The following is a 24,014-nucleotide window of genomic DNA, read 5'->3' as shown; positions in this document are numbered from 1 at the left end:
TCAAAAGGCAGCGGACATCCGGAAACCCCGGCTCCAAAAGGCAGCAAGCTCCACTGCCTATGTGTCCCTCTCTGTGCCTCTGTGCCCCTCTATATGCTTCTGTGTCCCTGTGTCCCTCTCTGTCCCTCTCTGTGTCCCTCTCTGTGTCCCTCACTGTGTCCCTCACTGTGTCCCTCACTGTGCCCCCCACTGTGCCTCTGTGTCCCGCACTGTGTCCTCACTGTGCCCCTCACTGTGCCTCTGTGTCCCTCTCTGTGCCTCTGTGTCCCTCTGTGTGCCTCTGTGTCCCTCTCTGTGTCCCTCTCTGTGCCTCTGTGTCCCTCTCTGTGCCTCTGTGTCCCTCTCTGTGTCCCTCTCCGTGTTCCTGTGTCCCTCACTGTGCCTCTGTGTCCCTCACTGTGCCTCTGTGTCCCTCTCTGTGCCACTGTGTCCCTCGGAATTACTTTAATAAATGAGAAAGTTCCTAAATACATTAATATTTAAAATCCAACATTGAAGAAGTTTACAGATTGCTGTGAAAAATACAATTGTGAACTGATAAGTGTTCTTCTGTTTTCACATAGATCATTGGTTCAGCCTCACTGGAACATCATAATGCAGATTTTGGCTCCTTATTTTTTAACAAACACTGAAGAGATGCCTAATGATGATGAAGATTCCAGGTCTTAACTGAAAGCTGTAAGAAATTAAATAATGTTAAACTCATTAGGAGAATAAATGTTTGAGGTGAAACCTATTCTAGATTTTTGTTAAATGCGGGATAAATGGTAAAGCGGTTATTAAACATGTGCATAGAATTAAAGGGTAACGTATAAATTCACCAGGTTCTGACACAATTAGAAATTAGAAAGTGGTTTCTTTTTTAGAAATTCCAGACATAGACTTCACAGCCAAATAGATTTCTAATTTGATGCTTTCTTACCTTTTTTTAAATATAATTGGGACAATATTTTAAATTGAATTGTATGAAGGTATTAGATAAATATAGGTGCTTAAAATGCTAATAAGTTTATCAGTTCTCTCTGTAAATACCACTTTAACCTGTTATTCATATTATTGGAATAACTTTTACTAACATGGTTTTTGTACTGATATCAGCACTTGCAATGTGAAAAGAAATATTAGTGATAAGCAATTATTTTAATAGCAGTAAATAATTACCAGTGAAAACAGCAAAGTGTAATCATAAAGAGTTGACTTCAATATATTCAGGACACATGCAAACTATTTTTGCTACTTGAATACTAGACATTTATTAGATTACTAGTCCAACAGGGACCCGTTGGGTCCTGTCCCCTCAACGCGCGGTTATGGGGGTGGGGGGGGGGGGGGGGGGGGGGGGGGGGGGGGGGGGGGGGCAGCTCTCGGTTGCTCTCGGAAAACCGAGCCGATGTGCAAGCGTGGAAAAGAGTGCGCAGCGCAGCGCTCCTCTCAGCATCTCTCGGGTTCTCTCAGGAAACCCGAGCTGAGGCACAAGCGTACTGCGTGTTCAGCGGCTTCAATCCAGCGACAAAATGACTGCGAGTTGGTGGAGGGGGGGATAAAGTAACTCGCAGCACATGCAAAACAGTGCCCCGCAGGCTGTGCTTTGAAAACTGGCTGGCCGCGAGGAGCAGAGCCATTGTGACGTCATCCAGCTCATTAGTTTTTAAAAAGATCTCTGATTTGTGAACAATTTGAAGAAATAACTCAAGAAATAAAGAATCAAATTTTCAGATGAGGCGATTTTTGAGATGTGGTAAATCTCTACTGGAATATGTAAAAATTTCAGCGTTAGCACGTCGGATTTTCGAGGAGATGTGAATCACAGAAAAACACAAACCCACACACAAATACATCTACATCCAAGATCAGAGTTTTACAAGTATATAGATAATAACTCGCATCTTAAGATCCCCACATACTCTAATTTCTACATCGGCAAATATTTATCCGTCTCAAAAATAATTATAAAGTCATATATCATTATTATTGTTAAAATAAGATGAGATGGGAACTTTGACAGAAAGCAAATATTTTGCAGTATATCAATTCCGTATTTCAATTTACATCATTCCATTCACACAAGGCTATCATTGTGCATAAATCCCATACCACTCACCTACCTTGTTGAAATCCCCACCACACTGTTCTGTGTACACCAATCTCACCCTCCCATTCACCTATGAGTTCATGTGCAGAAATCCCATTATCTCACTCACACTTGTGTTGTGACTTTTATTCATTATAGGCTTGTGTTAATTATAAACAGGGGGATATTTCAGATGCTAGCTATTTGTTTTCATTCAACATCCTGAAGGTGATATCTCATTTCCTAACAACCTTTATTTTGGCATGACTATGATGTTGGTGGAAAAAAAATTCAGTCTTTGTCAACCAAATATTTGTAATGTGTGACTAGATCTTGGAATAATATGCAGATTTTAAAATGAATTGTGCTTTCACAAAAACATTTTAAAATTCTCTTCATTTGTTGGTCCTTTCATGGAAGTTTTGGAATCAGGAAGCATGGAATGCTAGAGCAAGAATGTGGACACCAACATTGTCATTAATTGGAGAAAATGTCACGGTTTCCCGTTTTTAGCTGCGGATTATAATTTGGACATAAAGTTAATTGCAGTAGCATTGCTCACATATAAAAGGTTGGTTTAAAAAAAGGCTTTCAATTGAAATAATGAGGTAAATCGTGATCGACCCTGCCAGCATATCTTTTACTCAAAGCCCCACAATCTTTCCTGCTGAACCAACCCATTGCAGTACTGGGACTTGATCTGAGTGCACATCTCACTGCTGCAGGAAAGCACTGCCCCTGATCCACATTGATGGGCTTTACATTTAAGCAGAGACATTCAAAAATAGTTCAATAGACATAAATGATTTTCTTTAAATAAATGTATTTTTAAACAGATTTAACCAATGTAAATTAATTAAATCATTAATTAAACATTTCAAGAGAAAATGAATGAGTTGCAGCAGCTGTTCAGTCCTGGCGTCTGGTATAAAAATAAAACTGGAAAAGCTGCAAACTTTAGGAATGGGAACTGTTCAGAATTCAGTAAAAGGAAACGGATTGTTGAAAACAAATGTTAAGTTGTTTAGTTATGAAGAAGGATCCCGATCTGATACCCATGTTCTCTAGAGATGTTGCCTGACCCGCTGAGTTACTTCAGTAACTTGGATCATTTTTTTAAAGTTATTTAGTTAGAAATGGGTTTTTTTATAATGGGGAACAGCAAACTAATTAAAGTTACTTCTGTTCTGTCTTCACAAAGGAGGATACGAATAACCTCCCATAAATGTAGCGGAACACAGAGTCTATTGAGCAAGAGGAACTGAATTAAGTCAGTATTAGTAGGGAAATGGCATTCAGAAAATTTACAGGATTGAAGATCTAATTCCTTGGATTTGATCATCTAAATCCCAGATTTCATTAGGCAATTATCTTTGAAAAAATAGATGGATTCATGGACATTTAAATAAAAATCGATATAGTCCAGAAATGTTCTAATGGAGGGTACACAAAAATGCTGGAGAAACTCAGCGGGTGCAGCAGCATCTATGGAGCGAAGGAAATAGGCAATGTTTCGGGCCGAAACCCTTCTTCAGACTGATAGGGGGTGGCGGGGAGAAGGAAGGAAAAAGGAGGAGGAGGAGCCCGGGGGCTGAGTGATGGGAGGAGACAGCCCGAGGCTAACAAAATTGGGAGAATTCAATGTTCATGCCCGCAGGATGCAGACTCCCCAAGCGGAATATGAGGTGCTGTTCCTCCAATCTTGGAGGAGACCCAGTCATCTGTGGGAGGGGGCGTTGACTGAGCCACCGGGGAAGTCAGGTGGCCATGGAGCGGAGGTGAACCCGAGGAACAGAGATCAGGTCACATCTAGGGGATGCAGTGATGAGGTTGGAGGGATACAGGTGTTGAAGTGCTGAGCCTTGACCAGGGGAAGTTCAGGTTTAGGTTCTGCTGCGAAGACCGAAAAAGCGGAGAAACTCAGCGGGTGCAGCAGCATCGGAGCGAAACGATCGCCCGAAACCCTCCGCTTAGTCTCACCGATGGGGGATGGGGGAGGGGGCGTCTCCGCGCATCAGCTGACATCTAGAGCAGGACGTGTCATGCAGTCCATCCCCCACCACGATGAGGTCCGGTGGAGGCGATACCCAGCCACTGACACTCTCTGTCGCACTGGTCTGGAATAACTGCACGTTGGGTCCTTGAAAATGGGCGTAGCTATGGGCACACGAGGGGCAATGTAGCGGAAGGGGGATGGGGCATATGGTATGCATCTCTGCATATCTATGCGGTTGCTAGATGTCAATATCGGAATCGTTTCGCCGAACACCTCCGCTCGTCGCCAATAAACCAAGGGACCTCCCGAGCACTTCAACTCCCCCTCCCACTCCGGACCTCTCTGTCCTGGTATGGCCACGGAGCAGGGAAAATTGGAGGAACAGCACCTCATATTCCGACCCCGGGGCCATGAATTGACAAATTAGTTTGCGTCTCCTCCCCTTCCTCAGGGAGCCTTCTGGCTACTCCTTTTTCGGAAGACCCGACAGTCTGAAGAAGGGTTTCGGCCCGAAACGTGGATGAAGAGTTTTTCTCCAGCTTTTTTGTGTGAGGGGGTGGGGTCACGTTGGAGGGGGAGGGGGTGGTACGGGAAAGGGAAGAATTGGCAAGGGAGTTGCGGAGGGAGCGGTCTTTGCGGAAGACAGACATGGGGGGAGATGGGAAGATGTGGTGAGTGGTGGGGTCACGTTGGAGGTGGCGAAACTGACGGAGGATTACTTGTTGTATGTGACTGCTGGTGGGGTGAAAGGTAAGGACTAGGGGGACTCTGCCCTTGTTGCGAGTGCGGGGATGGGGAGAGAGAGCAGTGTTGCAGGGTATGGAAGGGACCCTGGTGCGAGCCTCATCTATGGTGGAGGAGGGGAACCCCCATTCCCTGAATAATGAGGACATTTCAGATGCCCTGGTGTGGAACGCCTCATCCTGGGAGCAGATGCGGCGTAGACGGAGGAATTGGGAGTAGGGGATGGAGTCCTTACAGGAGGCAGGGTGGGAAGAAGTGTAGTCCAGATAGCCATGGGAGTCAGTGGGTTTATAGTGGAGATGGATCAGGGAGTTCTAATGGATCAGGGAGTAGTTTATTTGAACCACTAATTTAAAAAGGAGAGCAAAAAGTAAACAGAGAATTATAGATTAGATAGTCTTACAATATGAGTTAGGGAAAATGCCTGAGTCCATTACAAATAACGTGGGCCCGTGGCACCTAGAACAGTGTGAAAGGTCAGAAAAAATCAACATGAATTTACAAAAGACAAATGATATTGCCGGAAGTACATGGGGATGTAATTAGCTGAATAGGCGACAGAGAGCCATTGATCGTGGTGCACTTAGACTTTCAGAAGGTTTTTTAGCAGGTCCTCCATAAGGTGAATGAACATGGACAGAGAGATAGTGAAGCAGATCAAAATATTAGACCAAAGCATAACAAAGTAAGTCAACAAATTCTTCTTTTTCCAAGAGGCAAGCAGTGACAAGCACCGGAGTACTAAGCTGGCCTGTGCCAGGAAATCAGCCACATTTCCAGTGATTTGGATGTGGGTATTAAATGCAATATATCCAGGTTTGCAGACAATGCAAAGCCAGGCTATGTGAGGGGAATGCAGATATACTCCAGCATAGTTGGATAGGCTGAGAGAATGGGAAATTGCATGACAAATGCAATAAAAAGTGGATGTATTTAGATCCACGTTACTGCTTGCCATGTGGAAAAAGACTGATTTATCGCGGCACTTTATATTGTTTTGGACCAGTATTTTGATTATCGACAATGGATAATTCAGTATCTACAGAAACATTTATCACATAATGCATTACACATAAATAAGGTAGATTAATTGATGGAATTCTCAAGCACAATGGAGGAAATGCATAAATGTCCTTTCCAGATATTATATATAGTTTTAATTGAATCATACCTTTAATCATCGTACCATAGTGCTGAATATGGAGAAATTTACATCTTAGATGCCTTTGAAAGAAATTCTGTTTTAGAGAGGGACTATTGAAACTCAGAATAAACATTTGCAGCCTGACAATATCACTTTTATCCCAAGCAAAGTAACATTTTTAAAGAAGGTGCAAAATAGAACACGCATGTCAAAATGGTAACACACTGAAAATGAAACTGCGATCAATTTGTTGTTTTATTTCAAAGATTTTACACTTTATCTCATTCTAAAAACAAATATCCTCATGGGAGTCTTGACTTAAATTATCAAGAGTGTTTGTCTTTACATCCGCTTACACGCCGATTCAGTGTTCTTGGCATTGTTTATAGTAGTTATATTTTCTCCTGACACCCTTAATCAAGCACAAGAATATTCACATAGAGACAATAGCCAACATTTACACATTTTTGAAAAAAATGGAAGTATATCTCCCTAAAAGCACACTCAGTAACTGCGCCATAATTTTTAGATGAGTGGTACTCATTGAACGGAACAGTGGGGCTTGCGTAGCTCTGACACCAAAATTAGAAACATACCATTGTTCTATAAGCACACTTCAGTGCAGGTCTGTGAGATTAATCTTCATCTGTAAAATGAAGATTCTTTGAACGATTCTGGCCACTTTTAACTTATATTAACTTAATATTAGACAATAATGAAGAGCTGAAACTAAGTTCGATTAATATTGTACTTCTCTCAAAAGAAATGTTAAAATGACTGATATCTAAGTCATAAAATTTTTGGCAGTGACACAATTTGCAGTGACTCTGCTGTAAAAATTATAATGGGGGAAATTGGACAGCAAATATTCGAGGCATTAAACATGAAAATTCATGTGTTCGTGCCCTCCCAATTTGGAACAATAAAAATGTGGATATTTCAGGTATTTTTGCTAAAATGTATTCCCTCAAATATGGTGGATTCATGAGGTCTAAGTGATTTGTTTTGCAGCACAGCAGTCATCGTCAATTTCATGTGTGGAACCTAATTTTCTTGGATGAATATTTTAAAATTCTAAGGTTTTAAATATAATTTGTCATTTGTTTCTTTAATTTTGTGTGTATGTTATAGCATTCTGAAAAATATTTGCAATATATATATATTGTTTAAATTTATTTATTAGAAGCAGTGTACAAAATATAAGCAGCGGCATATTACATAATAGTTATTGTAAAGCTTCAATTTTAATTTTTAGCTAAAGATGAGAGAGAAGAGAGAAAAAGCAAGAGAGAGAAAAAGTGGATGTGCAAGAATAGAACCTCTAGACTATCAAATTGGTGTAGCCAAAGAATGAGTAAGTAAAATAAATAAGAAAGACGTAGAGAAATAAAAAGACAAAAACAGAAAGAAAAACAAAAGGTGATGATATACCTGCTTCGTATCCCTCCCCACCCATCACCCAACCCATAATTAGATTTACCTCCAAAATTGTGTTACACCGTACTATCCTTGTAATGAAAATCAATGAATGGTGTCCATGTCTTCGAAAAATGCTCTGGTTTTTCTGCCAAGACTAGTCTCATATTTTCAAGCTGTAGTGTCTCAGACATGTATGTAATCCACATTTTGAGAGTAGGGGCAGATGTATGTTTCCAAAATTTGAGTATTAATTTTTTTTGCCGTTATCAGACCATAATTGAGGAAACGTCTTTGAAATATTGATAGCTCAGAGCAGGATTCTGACGTTCCTAGAATAATCAGTTCCGTGTCGGGGTACAGTTTTGTTTTTAATGTTTTTGAGAAAATTTCCCTCTCTAAAGGTTATGTAATTTTATGCAAGAGGTGAAGGAATGTGTTATAGTTGCTTCTTGAAGGAGACATTTGTCACAAATAGGAGATACATTTGGAAAGATCTTCTTCAGTTTAGTCTTTGAATAGTAGAGTCTGTGCAGTATTTTAAATTGATTTAAAGTATGTCTAATGTTAATCGAACAATTGAGTATATATAAAAGCTTTTCTTCACATCTGTCTTTTGGAATTTTTAGGCCTAGTTCTTCTTCCCAGTCTCTTCTAATTGCTTCTGACAATGGGATTTCTATATTTAGAAGGGTGTTATACAAATATGATGCTAAGTTGTTTGACTCTGAATTTCTATTCATACATTCATCTAGTATATCTGGCAGCAGAGTTTGGTAGTCATGGGTATGTTTTCAGATAGTCTCGAATTTGAAGATATCTGAAATATTGATTACCTTTCAGGTGGTATTTCGACTGTAATTCCTGAAATGAGAGAAGAGTTCCCATCTCGTAGAGATCTCCAAGTTTTTTGATTCCTAGTCTTTCCCAATAAGTGAACGTTTTATCTATAATAGATGGCTTGAACAAAGGGTTATTGGCTATTGGTGAAAGAAGAGATAAATTTCTTAGTTTAAAAGTTGATTTTACTTGTCTCCAGATTCATAGAGTGCTGTGAATAATCAGATTTTTATCATATAGTGTGTTCTTCAAATTTGTTGGGGAGAGAAGAATCGCGCCTATATTAAAAGGCGAGCAATCCTCTCTCTCCATTATTAACCAGTCTACCTGTTGGCATGAGTTATCCAGCCAGTAAATTACATTTTTAATATTTGTTGCTCAATAATAGTATAATCCCAGATAAAGTTTGTAATCAGAGAATCAAGATTTTTGAAAAATTGTTTAGGAAGGTACACTGGTATTAATTGAAATAAATACAGAATTTGTGGGAGGAAGATCACCTTTATAGCATTTATTCTGCCTATTAGAGACAACGGGAGTGTTTTCCAAAATTGAATAAGAGCATTTAATTTAGTAACTAAAGGCGGGAAGTTTGTATTCAATAAGGAGGTATATTTTCTGGTTACCTGAACACCCAGGTATTTGAATTTTTCCGTAGCAATTCTGAAAGGGTAGAATATTCACTGAAAATTGCACTTTCTATATAATGCTGTAATTGGCTACTTAGCCTGCTTGATGATATATCTGTCTATTGATTCCTAGGATCTCAAGAACTAGCATCTGGCAACAAATAACATCATGAAATGTGAAATTCAAGCCACAGGGATCCCTGTAGCTCTGTGGGCAATTTTATTTAAGATGTGTAAAGAGTATCATTCCCTCACCACTGACCTCAAATCCAGCTGATATATCCTGCGTTCAGGGTGGCAATTCAGAAACAAATCTCCAGGTTTGCTGGTACCTTCTGTCATGGTGAAAGCAAGCTACAAATCACACACATTTTATTATACAAAATATGGAAATGAATGATTTAACACTCAAGGGGCAGTTGGCTGTACATTAATGATATCAATTTGGGATCATGTAAGTTGCAATGATGTGGTTGAAAGTTTGAACAGGATTGTGTTGTTATTGTAGGCTGACATAAAAACCGGTCTGTGGTAAAAACATATCCCATCAGTGAGAAAGATTTGGAAACACTGTGGAATAAATATAATGCCTGGAATGGAGCACTTTAGTTACAAGGACAGTTTGGAGACATTTCACTGCTGCACGATTCAATGATTCAAATGATTTACAAAAATACTTAATGTAATTCATCCTCACTGTTAAGGGTGGCACGGTGGTGCAGTGGTAGAGTTGCTTGATCTCCGATTGTCTCCCACACTCCAAAGACGTACCATTTTGTAGGCTAATTGGCTTGGTAAAAAATTGTCCACTGTGTGTGTAGGATAATGTTAGCATGTGGGGATGGCTGATCAGCAGACTTGGTGGGCCAAAGGGCCTGTTTCCCTGCTGTATCTCTAAAATAAAGCTCCAAATAGGATGATTTTCTATAGTTGAGGAGTGAGGAGTGAAATAATATAGGTATACAAAATCATGAGAGGGGTTAAACAGATAAATAGTAAGAATAGAAGATAGTAAGAATATTTTTCCCATGTCCACGGCAGAAACCAATTTAAGGTGAAAGTCAGAGACTCAGGGGATCAGAAGGGGATTTGTGAAGAGTGGTCGGAATCTGGAACATGTTGCCTGAAGAAGTGCTTGAGGCAGCTGCTGTCATAAGCATCTAAACAAGTACATTTGGCTTGTAATGCACAGAAGTCAATGTTATTAAGGCGGGTAAATGGGATTAATATAGATAGTGCAACAGTTAGTGTTGACATGGTGGGCTGAAGAGTACATTTCTGTACTGCATGATTATATGACTCAATGACTTACAAAAATAGATAAGTTAATTCATCTTTATTGCTAAGGCTCTGATTTGGATGGGATAAATCAGCAATGGCAGAACTAAAGTCAAACATGAATCACCATCTGTAGGTGAATCAAGCGCAAAAAATGGAAAGTTTAAAAACAGCACATGTAACATAATCTGGTAAATTTATGACATCTATGTTGGCAAAGGGCTCCAAATCACAGCTGGAGTGTGTTGTTATTGCCAGAGTTTTCTCAAAAATTAGAGTGAATAAATTGAACCCATTACTTGATCAAAAGGAAATGGACACTTTCAGCTCCTTATCATTTGCTTTCATATTAGGCAAAATTGGTGCCTTTGGACGTGATTATTAAGAACATCAAGAAAAAGAACTTGCATTAATATAGCAACCTTCCCAGCATCTCAAAATACTTTGTGGCTAATGATGTATTTTTGAAGTGAAGTCACTGTTGTAATGTTGGAAACAGTTTTCCGATTTGCAAGAAACCTCACAAAGCTGCAGTATTATAATGACCAGATAATCACTTTAGAAATCTCAGTTCCCCTGTTCAAGTGCAATGATACATATTTTGCTTCTACCTAACAGGAGTGATAGGACCTAAATATTTCATCCAAAAGATAGAAACTCAAACAGTGCAGTATTCTTCGGTACTGCATACGTATTACCCAAGATTTGTGTGGGCAGATCTCTGCAATGGTTCTCAAATCTACAATCCTAGGAAACGTGGAAAAGAGTACCAACTGCTCCACGAATGACCATTAAATAATACATCAGTCACAAATGATGGTGGACGTGCATTTCGATCATTTAACACCAACAGTAAATCATACAACCACCATCCTTCTGGAGAGAACGAATGGATGACGTTTCGAGTCGAGATACTTCTTCAGACTGAGTCAGGGGAGAGACTAGAGATATGGAAGGGTAAGGTGTGAAAACGACAGATCAAAGCAGACGTTGATCAAGGCAATATAGAATGGTTCATAGGTACACAAAAAAGCTGGAGAAACTCAGTGGGTGCAGCAGCATCTATGGAACGAAGGAAATAGGCAACGTTTCGGGCCGAAACCCTTCTTCAGACTGATCGGGGGCGGGGGTGGGCGGGGACAAGAAAGGAAAAAGGAGGAGGAGCCCGAAGGCTGGGGGATGGGAGGAGACAGCAGGGGGACTGAGGAAGGGGTGGAGACAGCAAGGACTAACAAATTTGGGAGAATTCGATGTTCATGCCCCCAGGATGCAGACACCCCAAACGGAATATGAGGTGCTGTTCCTCCAATTTCCGGTGCTGCTCGCTGCTCCATGGAGGAGACCCAGGACAGAGAGGTCGGAGACGGAGTGGAAGGGGGAGTTGAAGTGCTGAAGTGCGGAGGTCAGCTTGGTTATTGCGGACCGAGCGGAGGTGTTCGGCGAAACGATCGCCCAACCTCCGCTTGGTCTCACCGATATAGATCTGTGTCCCCCTGCTGTCTCCTCCCATCCCCCAGCCTACGGGCTCCTCCTCCTTTTTCCTTTCTTGTCCCCGCCCACCCCCCCGCCCCCGATCAGTCTGAAAAAGGGTTTCGGCCCGAAACGTTGCCTATTTCCTTCGCTCCATAGATGCTGCTGCACCCGCTGAGTTTCTCCAGCTTTTTTGTGTACCTTCGATTCTCCAGCATCTGCAGTTCCTTCTTAAACATAGAATGGTTCATTGTTGGCTGAAGGAAAGTTGACAACGAGGCCTACAATCAGTAAAATTAATCAGGACTGAAACTATTTGGAGAACCAGGGTGGGAGAGGGACAGAGAGACGGAAAGCAAGGATTACTTGAAGTTAGAGAAATCAATATTCATATTGCTGGGTTGTAAGCTGCCCTAGCAAAATATGAGATGCTGTTCCAATTTGCATTAGGCCTCACTCTGACAGTGGAGGAGACTCAGGACAGAAAGATCAGTATGGGAATGGGAAGTAAAGTGTTTAGCAACCGGGAGATCGCGTAGGCCAAGGCGGACTGAGTAAAGATGTTCAGTGAAACGATCGCCCAGTCTGTGCTTGATCGCCCCCATATGTGTAGGAATCCACACATGGAACAGGGGATGGGGGTGGCGACGGCGTGGGCACATCACGACGCCCCGTGTCTCCCAAGAATTAGCGAACTAGCGACAATTCACCTACCAGTTTCAAGTCTGCTCACACGGAGCAATCTTGCGTTCCTTTTGTACAGCTGACAGGAACTTCTGGACTTCGGTTCCTGCGGCTGCAACAACTTTTTGGCCGAACTCTGTCTCGCTCCTGAACTAGCCAGACCAGCGGAGCGGCAGAACACCAGCGCGCACCAAGTCAGCTCGGCCGACCGGAAGCACCAACAGACGGCGATGCGAGCGCAAGCACCGCGTGGATGCAGAGGTGGGTTAAAGGCTAGCTTAGAGCTAGCCCCACACAGACCAGCAATTTCTAGCCTTTTCCTCGCCAACGTGCGCTCACTGGCAAACAAAATGGACAAACTCCAGGTAAGGATCACCTCCCACAACTAGATCAAAGACTGCAGCATCTTGATCTTCACAGAAACTTGGCTCAACACCGACGTTCCTGAAAGCGCCATCCAGCTAACAGGGCGTCATTTACTCCGAGCGGACAGAACAACACACTCCGGTAAGGCCAGAGGTGGGGGTCTGTGCATTTATGTAAATAAAGCATGGTGCACGGACACCACCATCGTCGAGAGTCACTGCTCAGCTAACCTAGTGTTCCTCTTGGTTAGATGCAGACCGTTCTATCTGCCCAGAGAGTTTACCTCCACTGTTGTGACTGCAGCTTATATTCCTCCTGATGCTAATGCTAAGCTTGCAATGAAACAACTGCATACTGCCAATAGCAAACAACAGACTCGCAACCCCGAGGCAGTCTTCATTGTTGCGGGTGACTTCAATCACTCCAACCTGAAGACTGTACTCCCCAAATTCCACAAACATGTCTCCTTCGCCACTAGAGAAGACAAGACACTGGACAAAGTCTACACTAACATGGCTGAAGCTTACAAAGCCATCCCCCTCCCCAACCTTGGACAGTCTGATCACCTCTCATTGTTCCTGCTCCCAAAGTACTCCCCACTCATCAGATGTGTGAAACCCACAGTGAGGACAGTTAAAGTCTGGTCAGAGGAGGCGGACTCCACACTTCAGCAGTGTTTTGGAAACACTAACTGGAATGCGTTTGCAGCCCAGGCCACCCTTGACTCCCACACGGACATTGACTCTTATACATCCTCTGTTCTGGACTTTATAAACTCCACCATCAACAGTGTCACCTCCCTCAAACGGGTTACCATATTCCCGAATCAGAAGCCATGGATGAACAGCGAGGTCAGGCTACTGCTGAAAGCACGGGACACCGCTTTCAGGTCAGGCGATGCCCGAGTCTACAGTTCATCCAGAGCTAACCTGAAGAGGGGCATCAAGAAGGCCAAGCACTGCTATAAACTAAGGATTGAGGAGCACTTCAGTAACAACTCCGACCCCCGACGCATGTGGCAAGGCATCCAGGCCATCACGGACTATAGACCCACCAACACCACCCCCATTTCCAGCGACGCCTCCTTCCTTGAGAAGCTTAACCACTTTTATGGCCGTTTTGACAGGGTCAATCTAGAGACAGCCATCAAGGCTGTGCTCCCTGCTGATCACCAGCCCCTCACACTCACCCCATATGACGTGTACGTGGCACTGAGCAGGATTAATGCACGTAAGGCTGCTGGCCCTGACAGCATCCCCGGGGCCTGTGCTGCGCAGCTGACAGACGTCTGGACTGACATCTTCAACCTGTCACTTGCCCAATCAGTTGTCCCACACGTGCCTTAAAACCACCTCCATCGTGCCGGTGCCAAAACATTCCACTGCGGCGAGCCTCAACGACTTCCGCCCAGTTGCACTTACTCCCATCATCACCAAGTGCTTCGAGAGGCTGGTCCTGGCACACCTCAAAGGCTGCCTACCTCCCACACTGGATCCCTATCAGTTTGCCTCCCGCAAGAACAGGAGTACGGAGGATGCCATCTCAACGGCACTTCACTCCGCCCTCTCCCACCTCGACAACAGAGACACTTACGTAAGAATGCTGTTCATCGATTATAGCTCAGCATTCAACACCATTATACCCTCTAAACTGATCACCAAACTCGGCGACCTGGGCATCGACCCTTCCTCTGCAACTGGATACTGGACTTTCTAACCAACAGACCCCAGTCTGTTAGGTTAGACAAGCACACCTGTTCAACCCTCACCCTGAACACCGGCGTTCCACAGGACTGTGTGCTGAGCCCCCTCTTCTACTCCCACTTCACCTACGATTGCACACCTGTACATGGTACTAACACCATCATCAAGTATGCAGATGATACAACGGTGATTGCCTCATCAGCAACAACGATGAGTCGGCCTATAGGGAGGAGGTCCAGCTCCTAGCAGCATGGTGCGCTGACAACAACTTGGCCCTTAACTCCAAGAAGACAAAGGAGCTCATTGTAGACTTCAGAAGGTCTAGGGGCGGCACGCACACCCCCATCCATATTAACGGGACGGAGGTGGAACGTGTTTCCAGCTTCAGGTTTCTGGCGGTCAACATCTCCGATGACCTCTCTTGGACCCACAATACCTCTACTCTGGTCAAAAAGGCTCACCAGCTTCTCTTCTTCAGTCTCCTCAAGAAGAAGGTCCATCTGTCTGCTCAGATTCTGGTGAACTTCTACCGCTGCACCATCGAGAGCATCCTTACCAACTGTATCACAGTATGGTATGGCAACTGCTCTGTCTCCGACCGGAAAGCACTGCAGAGGGTGGTGAAAATCGCCTAATGCATCACCGGTTCCTCACTCCCCTCCATTGAGTCTGTCCAAAGCAAGCAATGTCTGCGAAGGGCACGCAGCATCGTCAAGGACTGCTCTCACCCCAGCCACAGACTGTTTACTCTCCTACCATCAGGGAGGCGCTCCAGGTCTCTCCGTTGCCGGACCAGCAGGTCCAGGAACAGCTCCCCCCCCCCGGACACTCCTTCCACCAGAAAGAATTGCACTACTACGACTGTACGTAAACATATTTATTGCTCATATTCTATGTCGCTCTTCTGGGGAGATGCAAACTGCATTTCGTTGTCTTTGTACTGTACACTGCACAATGACAATAAACTTTGAATCTTAATCTGAATCTGAAGTGAACCTCTGCACCTGAAAGAACTGTTGGGGTCCTTGGATAGAGTTGAGGGAGGAGGTATAGGGACAGGTGTTTCCCCTGACAGGACAGTACATAGTAAAAAGCTTTTCATTGTACCTCAGTACACATGACAGTACACTAAACTGAAGCAACCCTTCGGCCCTCCGAGTGTCTACCAAGGACCATTTTTTTTATAACATTTGGTTATTCAAAAGAAACCAATGTCTGTGTACATTTAATTTAAATGTTTTCTTTTTGCACTGTACCCTCAGAGTGAAATATCTCTGAGATGTCTAATCACGCCGCTGGTTTGGAGGCACGCAGGCTATGGGCATCTGCACAGACCAGGGCTTGGCTTCCCTCGAAACTGCTCCAGGCTCACGGATAAGTTAGTCCGAGTTTTATAAGCGAGTGCTGCAGGGCCGCTGGAAGTTGATAAGCAGCGGTTGTTATATACTGGGCTGTCCGGTTACAAGCTGTAGTATCTTTGGCTGCAGGGCTGGATGTTGAGCTATATCTGGTTGCAGGGCCGCTGGAAACTGCGCCATGAATTTAAACGGCGCCGCCCTCGCCTCGTATCGCCGGGGCTTCCTCACTCCCTCCGCCCTCAGTCACCTTCATACATCCCCGCTCAAACTAGCAGGCTGGCGGTTCGCCGAGTTCCCCGTGACTGCCGTCTCTCTCCGGTGGCCGCAAACGGCGTCGCGACGGCGGGGCGACGGTGTTGGGCTCAGCAATGGGTGCAGGCGCGACGAGGGCAGCGGGGTGGGGTCCTCGGCCCGGGGACCTTGGCGGTGCCTTCAACCGCAGAGAGGAGGGAGGGAGGGAAGGAGACAGAGAGAGATGGAGAGAGAGAGAGAGAGGAAGGAGAGACAGATAGAGAGAGGAAGGAACGATAGAGAGGGAGGGAGAGAAGGGTAGAGAGAGAGAGAGAGAAGGATAGAAAGAGAGAAAATAAGAGAGAGAGAGAGTGAAGGGGAAAGGAGAGAGAAAGTGAATGAAAGAGGGAAAGGAGACGGCCAGAGAGAGTTGGGAAGAGTGAGACAGTGGGGGTAGAGGGAGTGAGAGAAAGTGAATGAGAGGGAAGGAAGACAGTGAAGGAGAGAGGGAATGATAGAAAGGGGGAGAGACGGAAGGAAGACCGTGTGAGAGAAGGGGGAGAGAGGGAGACAGTGTGGAGAGAGGGTGTGAGAAAGGGAGAAAGAGGGGGAGTGTGACTGAGTGTGGAATCAAAATACCTGGCTTCAGAGAGAGTGTGAGAGACACTAGTAACATCTGGAAAAAAACGGGTCTGAAAAAAAGGGGCAGTAAATAAATAGAGACCCAGAGAGATTGGAAGAGACTGGATCTAGGTGAAGAGAGAGATCAGAACTCAAGAGAGCAGGAAGAGTTAGCCAAATCCCTAGTGGAGTTGAACACAAGATTTTTTTTAATTCAGTAAATTTGAAAATCCTGTCTCATTCAATCCTTCTGATCAAAATGAGAGTAATTGCTCTGGTCAGGTAAATTAACATCTCCATGCCATCAGCAGTATTGAATTGTCTCTATGGTTACCTCTTTTCCATGCACCTGTTGTGCCTGGCTAGTTCACTGTAAAGACTATGCCAGGCTCTGCTGCATGAATGACTCAGATATGCAGGATGACAATGGAGTGCTAAGTGAGCTTTTCCCCCATTTCACCCTCTATCCATTCTTAGCACAAGGAACTGATAATGTTGCCATGAAAATTGATGCTATTCTACATTTCTATTGTTAAACTCAACCAACACAAATTTCCAATATCTCCTCTTCCACGAGAGGCTGCTTCCACTAAACAGCAGGCTATCAAACTTCCCTTCCCAGCACCGACACAGGGCAACATTGTAAACGTGTCTCATGCAGATACCCCACCTTTCACTTTCACAGATATTCTTTTTAACTTACTCAGAAAAAATCTGCTTCAACAATATAATTCATGCTGCAATAGTGCACCATCTCATTTTTTACCTTGCCTTTCCTTAATCAAAATCTTTTCCTTAATTTGCCTTACTCAAAAGTCTCAGTTGAAATTTGATGTGACTGCTACATCATTCCTTAACGTTCATCTTCAAATCAGTGCCTTTAATGTGATGCTCCATGCCATCCTTTGTCAATTATATCCGTAGGATTTCATTTTGGTTCTCACTTACCTGTCCAACCATAGCTGGAGTACCCCTAGCAATGATTTATCTTGCCTTGTACTGCTAATTCTAGTCTAACGTGTATCTATTCCTGTTCTGCCCTCTTATTTATTTATTGGCATTTACTAACATCCTGGTAGATGTGAGATCAACTTTCTTCCTACTGTGTAATCAGACTGCATACGTCATTTCTTCATTGTGCTTGCGTGTGCCCCAGTCAAACAATAGGAAGATTAGTCTGCAACATACCATTTGATCCTGATTTGAACTCCTAATCAGTACCTTAAAGATTATGCATTTCCCAGCTCCTTTACTTTGATTTGCTCCGGTCCACACATTTCTGAAATGTTAAGCCAGTCTGCCGAGGAAAATGCTCGTCACCATCAGTGAATGTTTCTGTGCCCTACCTAAACTCTCATCAATTTCTCCTCTCCCTCCCCATCCATGCCTTCCAGCTTCAAAATTTGTAAGTCTTCAGTCCGTTTGCCTCTCTTTCTGCCCATCAATCCTCCCTCACCCCGCTTTTATTCGCCCATTGCCTGCCACACTTTATCCTGCCCTTCCTCTTTTCTAGTTTTCCCCCCCACCCCCCACAATCAGTTTGAAGAAAGATCGTGACCCAATCCGTCACATTCATGTTCTCCAGAGATGCTGCCTGACCTGCTGCGTAACTCCAGCACTTTGTGCCTTTTTCCGATGGTTTCCTGCCAACTGAACTTTAACGTTAATGGAATATGTGGTGATGTTGGTGCCGGAGAGACTTATTAGCTGTAAGTTTGATGAAACTGAATTGATTTTTAATTTTCTTTGTAGCGGTGGAAAGGACAGCTGTTATAATATGATGCAGTGTGTGGCAGCTGGACATGAAGTTGTGGCTTTAGCGAATTTAAGACCTGCCAATCATAAAGGTAAACCTTTTTATATTAATACAGATATGCAACCTGTATCATCTTTGCAGCTTGCAAAATGAGATATATGTATACCATAATTTAGTGTGCACTAGTCTTCAAGTGAACAAACTGGTTCCCTTATGGATCAGGCTTAAATATGTGGACACTACAGGTTGTGCACTTTATTGTCACATATGAGCACTTTGCTTAATGGGGAATTATAATTTAGGATGCCTCACAGTTAATCCCAGCTGCTAATATCACACTTGAGCACAAATGTGCTCAAAAGTGCACTTTTCCCACAGAGAGTTGTGAGTCTGGAATTCTTTGCCTCAGAGGGCGGTGGAGGCCGGTTCTCTGGATGCTTTCAAGAGAGCGTTAGATAGAGCTCTTAAAGATAGCGGAGTCAAGGGATATGGGGAGAAGGCAGGAACGGGGTACTGATTGTGGATGATCAACCATGATCACATTGAATGGCGGTGCTGGCTTAAAGGGCCAAATGGCCTACTCCTGCACCTATTGTCTATAAATACCCAGGTAATGTCACATTCTGGAAATCCCCAACCTTCATTACATCAAATATTGTTATATTAAACATGAACTATGATGTTGAAAGAAGGAACTGCAGATGCTTGTTTACAAAAAAATGACATAAAATGCTGGAGTAACATAGTGGGTCAGGCAGCGTGCCTGGAGAACATGATAGGTGATGTTTCGATTCTTCATATACCAGGATGTGTCAGGGACAGTGGACTGTGAAGATAGATGGTGGCAGACGAAGCTCTGTGTTATTGGTGCGTGGATCCTGATGTGTTTTCATGCAATGTTGCTGAGATTCAAGATTCAAGAGAGTTTATTGTCATGTGTCCCAGATAGGACAATGAAATTCTTGCTTTGCTTCAACAGAACAGAATATAGTTGGCATAAATACAGATCAGTGTGACCATATACATATATATATATATATATATATATATATATATACATAATATATATATATATATATATATATATATATACATAAATAAACAGATAAAGTGCAATGGGCTATTAATGATGAGAGTTTTGTTTTAGTTGAGTTTAATAGCCTGATGGCTGTGGGGAAGCAGCTATTCCTAAACCTGGATATTGCAGATTTCAGGCTCATGTACCTTCTACCTGAAGGCAGTGGGGAGATGAGTGAGTGGCCAGGATGGTGTGGATCCTTGATGATGCTGGCGGCCTTTTTGAGGCAGTGACTGCGATAGATCCCCTTGATGGTAGGGAGGTCAGAGCCGATGATGGACCGGGCAGTGTTTACAAATTTTTGCAGTCTTTTCCGCTCCTGGGCGCTCAAGTTGCCGAACCAAGCCACGACGCAACCGGTCGGCATGCTCTCTACTGTGCACCTGTAGAAGTTCGAGAGAGACCTCCTTGACATACCGACTCCGTAATCTTCTCAGGAAGTGGAGGCGCTGATGAGCTTTCCTTATAATTGCATCAGTGTTCTCCGACCAGGAGAGATCTTCAGAGATATGCACGCCCAGGAATTTGAAGCTCTTGACCCTCACCACCATCGACCTGTTGATATTAACAGGACTATGGGTCCCCATCCTACCCTTTCCAAAGCCCACAATCAATTCCTTGGTTTTGCTGGTGTTGAGAGCCAGGTTATTGTGCTGGCACCATTTGGTCAAATGGTCAATCTCATTTCTATACTCTGACTCATCTCCATCAGTGATACGTCCCACAACAGTGGTGTCGTCAGCGAACTTGATGATGGAGTTCGTCCGGCTACGCAGCAAACTTGATGATGCCTTGAGTGCTCGCTGATTGTTACTACGTTGACACATTTCCGGCTACGCAGTCATGAGTATAGAGGAAGTTGAGCATATAGCAGGGGGCTGCGCACGTAGCCAGTTGAGGTTTGGTAACCCCGTGCTGATTGTATTAAATCGTAGTCAATGTTGACATATGACACAAGTGGTCCACCGGAGTGAAGAGCCAGAATCAGATCCACCGTGTGATCTGTGAATGAAGTGGAAGTTTTTGTCGATTTGCGCCATGATCAACCTCTCAAAGCACGTAATCACCACCAACGTTAATGCCACTGGTCGATAGTCATTGAGGCACGTCACAGGGCTCGAAGTTAGCGGTTATGCGGGTGCCACTGAACACCCAAAGTGCCGCCCGGCACGCTAAACACCGAGTCATTTTGCCCGGCTTGGGACGCAGATACTGGTTGATACTGAAGATGGACACAAAAAACTGGAGTAACTCAGCAGGTCAGGCAGCATCTCTGGAGAAAAGGAACGTGATGTTTTGTGTCGGCGACGGCTGTAATGTGTGGATAAGATACTAAGTGACGCGTGACGGATGGTCGGAGCGAATGATGGGCCCTGCACAGCAGCAGCAGCGGCGACGTCGACGGCGGCGGCTCCATCTCCTCCTCCTCCCTCCTCCCGCACCACGCCCGCCCTGTTAGCGGCCGCTGCCCGCCACTCTGCCAACGGCGCTTTCAAAATAAACCTCCTCCCGCCGTTAGCGGCCGCTGCCCGCCACTCCGCCAACGGCGCTTTCAAAATAAACCCTCCCGCATGTCGAGGCCGGGAGGAGGGAGGGAGGGAGCGGGAGACTCCCTTCCGCCGTCTGAAGCGTCTGCACCGCACCTTCCTGTTGGTGATGTACAGACTCCAAACAGTCCTGGAGTTGTTCATCTGCCCCCCCCCCCCCCCCCCCCGACCAGCTCTGTACAGTCCTCACATCTGGGGGTGCGCTCTTTAATTGCTGTCTGTAGGCAGGAAGAAGCAGCCTATGGTCGGATTTACCGAAGTGAGGGCGAGGGATAGAGCGATGGGCATCCTTGATGGTGGTGTAGCAGTGGTCGAGGGTGTTTGGTCCTCTGGTGCAGCAGGAGACATGTAGGTGAGATATTGTGTTCGTGGAAAATCTAGTGGGGTAGGTCCTTATAGGACTACACAGGTCTTAGATGAAGTGTGGGGAATAAATGCCTTTGCAGGCTGTAAAAAAAAAAGAAAAAATGTGAGTGCTGAAAATCTGAAATCTTTTAAAAAGCATCATCCTGAGGGGTCCAAGCAATGCTGGATTTTTTTGGCTCTTCCTAATATGTCTTGAGTATGTGGTGATGAACCAGATGGGTTCTGACCTGAAACGTCATCTATCCACATGTCATATTCTTCAGACATGCTACCTGATCTGCTGAATTACTCCAGTTTACTGTGTCTTTATTAGTAGACTAGATGCTGTAATCCTGAGCAACATACAGATTGCTGGAGTCACTCAGAAGGTCAGGCAGTGTGTGTGGAGGGAAATGGACTGGTGACCTTTTGGGTCAGGACCCTTCTTCAGTTATTTCCCTCCACAGTTGTTTCTGATTTGCTGAGACCCTGCAACAACTCAGCTAAAGATAAATCTCATGGAATTGAAGTCATGTAATATATCTGTCACGTTTGAAATTATCTCTCAGTTCTAATTTCTGGGGCATATAGCCCTATATTCATCTTGTGATTTAATCCTTGGAATACAGCTCTCATTCTGTGTGTGTGCTCTGCATTGTATCCAAGGACAATGAATCCTTGAGGTGCTGCGACCTGAATTGCTCACAATATTACAAATTTGGTGCAATCAGGATTTTATCAAACTAGTTTTATTTCAGAAGGTGAATCACTTGCCACAGATGACCAGCCTCTGATGTGTTCTTAAAGCCAAAGTATTGAGTTTGGGATGACCTCTCAGATTATTGATGGAGCTGGACTCTGAAACCATTACTCATATCAGTATGTGTAGGAAAGAACTGCAGACATGGATTTATGATTTTACAATGCTCCCATTTTTATGAGATGCATTCCTGGTGCTGGTTTAAGATACTTATTGCCTCTTGTATGAATCGAAGGGCATTTCAGAGTGAACTCTTTTCTAGAGAGAGATGGAAGGCGGGAGACTTTCTTCAGGAGGAGAGAGAGCTAGACACAAAATGCTGGAGTAACTCAGCAGAACAGGCAGCATCTCTGGAGAGAAGGAATGGGCGACATTTCGGGTCGAAATCCTTCGTCATACTTGCATTTCGGGTTGAGACCCTACTTCAGACTGATATCAGTATTTTGCTCTAGGCTTCATTTGTTTACTTGAAGCCTACTGTGATGTTTGGTGGACTGTGTGGGGTGGGAGGACCCGTTACTTCTCCCGTGCAGCAGGTGGCACTGCACAGGACAAAGGGAGATGTGTACATCGTTTATCCTGTCCGTAGTGTGCGAGTGCGAGGTCAGATTCTGTGTGTTGCAGCCATTTTTGAGTTGGCTTGCTGCCAGCATTGAGTAATGTAATAAAGACTTCTGTTGTACCTTGAAGACTCTTAAGTACTTGTGCAGACCTAGAAGATGAACACGAAAGTGGTGTCAGAAGTGGGATTCTTCGGAGTGTCCAAAGACCGAGATAAGAGCCTATTTTTTGTTTTTTAGAAAAATGTATATTTTTAAGTTCTGTAGTGAACTCAAACTAACATGTTTCGGCGATTCGATCGTTTCGATCCCGAGCGAGAAAGGTGGTCATCGTATTTAATGTGAGCTGAGTTTTATTTTGAAAGTACGGTAATTACGACTGACCAGAGGAAGAAGGCTCTCTTGTGTTCGTCGATGTCTCCAGAAATATTTGCACTGCTTCAAAATTTACTTACAGAAGAAGTAACTGAAGCCTCATATGCTGAAATTACAACGGCTTTGCAGCTGCATTTCGAAGAAACTCAAAATTTCCTCGCAGCTCGCTTTGATTTCTACCCGACGGTGCAACAGGCAGGGCAATCGATTACCGAATTTCTTGCCGAACTTTGCACGGAGGCAAAAGCATGTGATTTTAAAACTCAATGCTGCGAAAAGTGCCAAGACAATGCGTTGCAGGATAGACTGGTCATGGGCTGCAGGCATGCATTGATCCAGCAGGTGATTCTCAAGGAATCAGATGCCTCATTGAAGAATGTGCTACAGTGTGCTAAGATGGCCGAGCTGCCGAGTAAAGAACGGCACAAAATGGCCGGCGAAACAGCGTCGAAGCTCCCTCAGGAGGTGCATACAGTTCGTCAGTTGTCCGCAACGCCAGAAACCAGTTGATTGACCCAGAGCAAATCCGGACAAGGTGGGACAGTTTCAGAAAAGCCGTCCCCTGTGGGGGGAGGATCGAAACCCTGCTACCGGTGCGGCTCGACTGCTCATCATCACTGTGAGTGCCCGTATATCAAGTCCGTTTGTTATGCCTGTTACCGAAAAGGTCATCTCCAGGCAGTGTGTCAATCCGTAGGACAGCGGAGAAAGGGCTAGAAAGCGCAAAACACAGTCGACCAAACTGCGGAGTTGAAGTGCTCGGTGTGTCCACAATCACCGACAAGCCGAGGATTTCGCTGCGGGTCTTGAACGTTGATCTACAGTTCCAGGTGGATACTGGTGCGGCTGTGTCGCTGGTGGGTCAGGATATTGGGAGAGGATCGGATCGCCAAAACTGAAACCGGCCAACGTCCGCCTTTTCGGATACGGACGACAGCCCATTTCCACGAAAGGCAAATGCACTGTTGCCGTTTCCTGTAATGGTATAACACAGATGTTGCCGCTTATCGTCGTTTGTAAAGAAGGTACATCCCTGTGCGCC

General features: G+C 44.4%; 1 protein-coding gene across 3 annotated transcripts in view; it reads left to right on the top strand.

Annotated features, from left to right (window-relative positions):
- Positions 1-658: 658 nt before the first annotated feature.
- Positions 659-24,014, top strand: part of dph6 (diphthamine biosynthesis 6) — a 264,965-nt gene continuing 241,609 nt past the window's right edge. Inside the window, exons 1-2 of one of the 3 annotated variants that reach the window (XM_055640695.1) lie at positions 659-678; positions 18,304-18,398. In XM_055640695.1, the coding sequence (XP_055496670.1) occupies positions 18,329-18,398 (70 nt within the window). In that variant the 5' untranslated portion in view covers positions 659-678; positions 18,304-18,328. Of the gene's footprint in view, positions 679-16,194; positions 16,834-18,303; positions 18,399-24,014 lie in introns of those variants that run through there. The other 2 variants (XM_055640698.1, XM_055640694.1) reach the window with 2 other exon arrangements.

Source organism: Leucoraja erinacea, chromosome 9 (genome assembly GCF_028641065.1).
Source record: "Leucoraja erinacea ecotype New England chromosome 9, Leri_hhj_1, whole genome shotgun sequence".
Classification (NCBI taxonomy): Eukaryota; Metazoa; Chordata; class Chondrichthyes; order Rajiformes; family Rajidae; genus Leucoraja; species Leucoraja erinaceus.
This window is presented reverse-complemented; position numbering and strand designations above follow the sequence as displayed.